The following is a 6,996-nucleotide window of genomic DNA, read 5'->3' as shown; positions in this document are numbered from 1 at the left end:
CCACCCCCCACTTGCACACGCAATCCAGTCCCACCTCTTGCATTGTGCATTGCGCACACAACCCAATGCTGATTGTGTCCCCCCCTACCCCCCTGCAGTCCTAGCTTTCCTAGCGTGTGCCCCCCTACCCACCACACAACTTTCATATGGCTTGTGCCCCTCAGCCCACTCGCACACACACCTCGGCCACAGCGCTTGTAGTGACTGTGCCCCCACCCAGAACCAGCGAGCTAGCCGAGGCCGTGGGGAGGAAGAGACCCAGGCACATACAAGGTGTCACGTACACGGCTGCGGCAAGCGCCCTGCTCCAACAGCACACGGGCACATGGTGGGGGAAAATGCCAGCGGGGCACAAACTTCTCTGCAGACACCGCACCTCCAGGACAAAATGCATCCCTTCCCCGTGACCAGTGTGTTTGGTCGGGCTTTTTCCTCCTAAAGATAACTGGGGAAAAAAAAAGATTATGAACTGTAGTGATTTTTCCTCCCACATCTAAGCTACTTTTTACTAGGGGTAGAAACAGGCGGATCCCATCTTTTCCACATTACAAGGCTATTCAAGGCAGGAGCGGGCCAGGCCCCAGGTTCACACACTTTTCCCCAAAGAGCTTCCCTCCGGGTTTACGGCGAGTGCGGGCGCTGCACGCCATGCTCGCCTTGCAAGGAGCGCACATCTCTCCTGAACAGACCGGGCACTGTTGTACAAAACAGGTTGCTCACTTAGACAGCAGTATAATCCAAGTCGAATTTTTAATCATGTTTGAGATTAAACTTTGCAAATTCGATGCGTTTCAGAACTTTTATCACCCCCTGGATACCTTTCAAAACTTTTACCGCTTCAGACTTCCTTGTTTGGTTTCCATCAAATGTTGCTTTTCGCAAATAAACCAAGCAGGGTTGGAAAGTATCCTTCACTGGCCAGTGTCTTCAATGATTCTTCTTTTTTGGTGGTTAAATTAAAAAATTCCCAAGCCCAGTACAGGTAGTTTTAAAAGTGAGTAATGATTCTTTTTTTTTTTTTTTTATACATATAACATGCGTAGAAATGAACAATTAATTGCATAAATACATTACACTGCGTTATGAATCAAAAAATCAAAAGCGATTGCCAAGCTGAATAATAAGTTAGAGAAATGATAACTCTGGCTTTATATATTTATAAAAATAGATATGAGTGTTCTCCAAGCCGTTGGTAGAGAATGCCTACTGAGTAAGAAGTCACCAAGGGTTATCCGACTAAGAAAAATCAGAAGATGAAAATTTTCACAGTTAAACGTCATTTTTAACTGCTACTTACATTCATTCTAATGGCATCACTAGCATATATTATTAAGATGTTTATGGTATATATCACAAATGAATTTTCCAGTGTTCACAACTTACAACTTTATTTCGTACACTTGCTATTTACTTTAAAAAAAAAAAAAAATTAAAAAGTACAGTTTTCTTACTGCTGCAAGCTACTTTTCCTAACACTTTATACAGAACTTAGAACCCCGGCATGCTGATTTTGGCAGATTAATGCATTGTATTGTTCCTATTCAGTCATTTCTGGTAATCAGCTTGTAAACTTAACTGCTTACTACACAATAGTGTTGCGAATTTAGTCAATGTAAAGTTACACAAGAAATTTTCCTCAAGTAACCTCTCTGAAGAAGAGTTAAAAAAAAAAAAAAAAAAAAAAGGTCATGGCCTTTAGTTCTTCTTTAAACAGTTAACTCCAAGGAATTGGTGGGTGGGTGGGGGAGAAAAAGGAAAAAAAAAAAGTCAGGCTCTACTATCTTCGCTGTAAACAGAGCTCCCAATTCATAACCCCGGCGTCTGATAGCTCCCAGTTCATAACCCCTCATGTCTGATATTCGGTTTTCGATGTTTTAATACAGAGCACTACATGGAAACTTGTCCGCACTGCTGGATGGGTCTAAAACAGGCCCTGAAACAAGGCTCTCCGTCGAGAGCCTGATCCTGCCCTTAAAGCTCCCACCTGAACGAGCTCAGCTCCACGCAAAGGATTTTAAAGGTCTGGCTCTTTACATGCGAGGCTGACATGTACTGTGCAGTCTTCCGTTAGCCCTGTACTGGGGCCTGCCTCGGGAGCACACACCAAATACATGCACGTGTCTGTAATAAAGAGATTAGAGAAAGTAAAGCTTAAGCAATAAAAAAAAAAAAACGTAGCCCTCGCAGCGGGAGGCGAGGGAAAGGGGAAAGTAAAATCCCAACCACACTCCCTCCACCCCCTCCCAATTCTGCCTAGAAGAGAGACTATCCTTGTTGCCCGCGTGCTCTGATCTACCCTCGGATCTCCAGTAAAATTATAGTTTAAAAAGCTTGCTGAATGAAATTAGTAAGGTCAAAAGAGACTAAATTTCAAACTGGAAACACAGTTTACTACAGTAGTACATTCAGTTTATCAGTGACTATGTCAAGACTTAACAGTTTTTGGCTGCACTCACGCAACTCAAGCACACTGACCAAGCATCTCAGGTCACAGATCTGCTTGGCAATGCAAGGCCATGAATGGCATTCACATCATCCTACAAGCCAAACGTTAAATAGGTTAAAAAAATTCTAAATTTTACAGAAATGCTCATTTTCAAAAATAATATTCTCTTGCCCTCTTCCTTCTACACTGAGGGGCATGTTAATAGGTCATTTCACTTTTCCTCTTGTCAAAATGCTAATTCACAGCCCCAGAACTGATTTCAAGCAGGAAACCCTCTGCAAATTAAAAACAAAAAAATACAAAAATTATAATCTCTATATTTATATTGATTGGAATCCTCCAGCATTTGTGAAATCACTTTGAGAGATGAATTTTGGGATGCTCCCCAACTTCTCCGCAACTCCGATTCAGTATTCGCCTTCCTGAATACCTCCTCTTTTTCAGTCTGCCTTCTCTGCTGCTCTTTAGTCCACAGCTCAATTTAAAGAGAGAGAAGAGAGTTGGACGAGTTTTACTTTGGTGATCGGGGCGGCACGTACTGCTCCTTGCCGATACGCCGCGGTGCTCCCTGAGGCGATGACCTGCGTCCAAACTGACGCCTCTGTTCCCTGATTTTCCCAGCAGCTCCCCTAGGAGGCCCATTGCCTCTGAACCCAGAGTAATCCTTCATTCGGCCTTCAAGCTTCTCATGGGGCCTTTCCAAAGCCTTCTCAGGAGTACCGTTTTCTTCATTTTTGGCAGGGGAAACTATGTTGGTACGAAGCTCCCTCAGTGGCTGAACAGGACCTGGCGTCGGCTCCTTTGGGGGTTTCTGGCAAACTTCGGCATAGCTTAGCTTGCGTGGTTCCTTTGGATGCCAAAGGTAGAAGAACATCATTTACCCATCAGGAAGACCACCCCAACGTAGCTCCTCCAGAGCACCCCAGACACATCATTAAGAGAGCACAGGAAAAGACAGCATGCTCTGTGTATGAAGGCAGCGTAGCTTGACCCTAGAACCTGCAAGGTTCCAGTCTGCCCTTGGGCTAGGGATGCCACCCTCTCTCCTCGGAGCAGGGAGAAAGCTGCCACCGCTTCCCCAGGTTCCCCCTGCACTAGCAGCACCAAGCATCTCACACAGACAGCCAACCTCACCTGTACTGTCACAGCAGGTGCTGCATTTGCATTGGTAGAGGATGAAGTGGTATTTGTCCTTGGTGGCTTCGCAGCAACAGGACAGAAAGACACAGGTGGGGAAGCATGGCTTGTCGCTTCTTTCTCAGCCGAAACCTCGTCTGGCTTGCTGTCGGTCCGAGTTGTGCTGATCAAAATCAGAGTCAGCATTAGACCCCCATGACTTCAGCTTTTCAAATGCTACCTCCCCCTGCCCCACTTTCAAGTCACTGCAGCTTTCACCAAGCAGGATGGCCACATCTTTTATCCCCAAGCTTTAATAGTCAGCAGCTTTCCAGCAGCCTAGAGACCTCAACAGCAGGGAAGGAAAATACTGCAGGGAAGGAAGATACTGCTTCCTCAGAGTAACAGCCACTCACACACTTACACAACAGCATATTTTTTAAACACACCTTAGCACAGGATCCTCAGTCCTGCTTGGCGAACTTGCACTTGTGACGGGCTGCTGAGCTGTACAAGGCGTCTGCTCTTCTTGAGCAGAAGCTGGACAAGTAACTGGCAAGTCCTTGCTCTCCTGCGGAGAATACAGAAATGGTAAGATTGCAGAAGGGTGGTAGCACTAGAGATTAAGCTTTATGAGGACTAAAATGCAACTTAAATATCAAGAAACTGAATCATGCAGCGGTGGTACTAAGATGCACTACAGTTTAGGGATAGATAATGCACTTGTGTGAGCAGCACCTCATTTATGTCCGGTGAAGGAAAATCTGCGACGAGAACAGAAAGGCAAGTGATGGTCATAGGTGCTACTGCTCAAGTTGGGCGCTTCTTGAAAGCCAGCCAACCCAAGAAAGGAATTAGAGAAAGCCACGCCACAGAATCAACAATACACACAGGGTTGTTCAGGCCTGCAAGCCAGTCTCATTTACAGCTCTAACAGCATAAGCCTCAAAAAATGTTAAGGAAAAGTAAAAGGAAGAAGTTAACTTTGGTAACATGCACCCCAGAGGTACCTTCTCTTTGCAGATTCCTTTCACAACATCAGACATTCTGCTCTCCAGCACAGGCTCTCCTTGCGTTTTTGCTGTGCTGCCAGGCAGAGGGGGAAAGTTGGATGCAAGCAAGTCAAACTTTGGTGTTGGAGCCTTTGTTTCTGGCAAAGGCTGGGGTCGCTAGGAGAAGAGAACACCTGTTAAAAGACATACTGTCTACTTGATCTGATATGGTCATGGCAATGCAGTGCCTGGTCAGCTACTAGGCAGATTTCCAGGGAGCACTGTACCCTACAGGATGCAGCCTTAAGGACAGGGGGTCCACCATTCTCTCACTTTAGTCAGGACATAGGCTGCATTTGCTACTGCAGTGATACTTTTCAAATAACGTTCAAGACTAAAACAGGTTTGGGTTAGATTCCGCCCCTCCCCATCAGTGCTTTAATAAGTGCCAAGGGTGTTAACTACATTTTCCTGGTCAAATTCCAGCCACAAGCGTTTGGCTGGGCCTCTCTGGCAAAGAGGATCTCTTGCCATCCTACCCTCTTTTAAAGGGAAGGACAATGGGAATAAGTTGAGCCGAGAGCCATCTAGTGGTCAGCGTGCAGCAACCTACTTTTGAAAGAAAACAGCAAAAAAAAGGTTTCCTTGATTCTTCTCTAGCAGTGGCTGCCAACCTCGGGTCACGACTCCCCCTCACTCCACCCCTCCCGCCTCTGAGGCTCTCCCGGTGCACAGTCCGCGAGACTCTTGCTGTCACTGCCCCCCTGCGATCCCGGCCCAGGCTCTGTTGGTGCTGCCAGGCAGGAGCGAGTTGGTGGCAGGGGTCATGACCCAGATTTAGGGTCGCAGCAAAAAAAAAAAAAAAAAAAAAGGTTGGGAGCCACTGTTCAATAGCTTAAAACAGTGGTTTTCAACCTTTTTAAAACTCGTGGACACCTAAAAAATTTCAAATGAAGTTGCAGACCCCTCTGAATTGCAAGTGTGAGTATTCACATACTTTTGATTGATCATAGTCATCTTTCGTGGACCCTTTAGACAGTCTGTGAACCCCCAAACCACATGTTAAAAACCACTGGCTTAGGGAAAACATGCTCTATAAGGACAAGAAGCAACAGCTCACAACTAAGGATGTCTGCTCTCTCATGTGGCAAAGATGTGCATCTTGCTTCCCAACCAGCAGCAGGTATCCTCTTTTCAATCTCATGAGGTCTTAAGCAAAGGACATGTTGCTGCCTGGGTCTTAAGACCATTTTATCCTTTGCAATAGCAGATGTGCAACTTACTGAAATCCTGTCATCTTCCCGCCTCCTTCGACCTCTGAAAATGTTCCTCCTTTAAAAGAAAAAAGAAAAGAAAAACCTCAGCAAGGGCATTAGCTTCGCTCCTGAATGGACTTCCCCAGAAAGGGAAGTTTCTGCCAGAATATTCCTGGACACTTACCAGGTGACCCCTGTTCTCTTCTCCACAATCAGAGAAGCTAACCTAATGCGTTTCCTAATGCAACAGCTTGGGGCTGTCCAACTGGTGGTCTGCGGGCTGCCCCTCACCTCCCAGCTCCTGTCGGCCACTGCTCCCTGCTTCCCTCTGGCTGGAACAGCAGCCAGTCTCCCCACCCCAGGTGACAGGGCAGTGTAGTGCAGCTGAGGCAGCCAAGGGTGACCCTGGGACCAAGCAGGCGCATGATATAGGACTGGAGGAAGAGAGAGCAAGGCAGAGCAGGTGCACAATGCAGTAGCAGGCGAGGTAGGGAAGCACCCGCACAGCAAAGCAGGGGGGTGGTCTGCGGCACGTGGGCTGAGGCTCAGCACAGTGCAGCCCGCATGGCAGGCAGTCCCTCCTGCAACCCGTTTAAAAAGGTGTTCGGCCCCAGCCACTTAGAAAGGCAGAAGCCCTGCAAGGGCTAATTTGGGAAGGCTACCATGCCACCAGGAAAGATGCTCAGATGTGCTGGGGACAAACCTGAACATAGGATTGGTTCACTCTTCAGGGTTTCAAACTCATGTTATGTTATGTTACACAGAGCAACAGAACTGGTGCCCTTACTGCAAAACTCGGGCATTTTTCATCAGTTTACTTTAAAGGGGTTACAATCCTAGTGCTAACAGACAATAAAAGATTAACTGGCCTTATCTTAGAACTTAAATGTTTGAAGCTCCCAGATACTGAGCCCTAAGGACTTCGGCACTTGTTCCAAATTCAATGCAAATACAAAAGGCCACACTTTCTATTTAACAGGCTATTAGTGAAATAACTCTAAATGGCCTCTAGAATTAACCTCTGTGTAGTAAGACTAGCCCTTGTGAGGGAGAGTGAGCTGTTAATGGACTACCTGCAAGCTACATGACTCTTTATATTCTAATATCTCAGAACAAATAGCCCCACGGGTGAGAACAGCTATCACTGAAGTGCTGAGTGAAAGCCAAGGGATGGAAAGGTTAAATA

At 46.4% G+C, this 6,996-nt stretch overlaps 1 protein-coding gene across 4 annotated transcripts in view; it reads right to left on the bottom strand.

Moving 5' to 3' along the window:
- Positions 1–2,805: 2,805 nt before the first annotated feature.
- LARP4 (La ribonucleoprotein domain family member 4) overlaps positions 2,806–6,996 on the bottom strand; it is a 30,595-nt gene continuing 26,404 nt past the window's right edge. For all 4 annotated transcript variants that reach the window (XM_025212388.1, XM_025212385.1, XM_025212386.1 and 1 more), the window contains 5 exons: positions 5,838–5,886; positions 4,573–4,731; positions 4,012–4,133; positions 3,581–3,746; positions 2,806–3,293 (listed from right to left, as the gene is read on the bottom strand). In XM_025212388.1, the coding sequence (XP_025068173.1) occupies positions 2,958–3,293; positions 3,581–3,746; positions 4,012–4,133; positions 4,573–4,731; positions 5,838–5,886 (832 nt within the window). In that variant the 3' untranslated portion in view covers positions 2,806–2,957. The remainder of the gene's footprint in view (positions 3,294–3,580; positions 3,747–4,011; positions 4,134–4,572; positions 4,732–5,837; positions 5,887–6,996) is intronic.

Source organism: Alligator sinensis, unplaced genomic scaffold, assembly GCF_000455745.1.
Source record: "Alligator sinensis unplaced genomic scaffold, ASM45574v1 scaffold1329_1, whole genome shotgun sequence".
In the NCBI taxonomy this organism is placed as follows: domain Eukaryota; kingdom Metazoa; phylum Chordata; order Crocodylia; family Alligatoridae; genus Alligator; species Alligator sinensis.
This window is presented reverse-complemented; position numbering and strand designations above follow the sequence as displayed.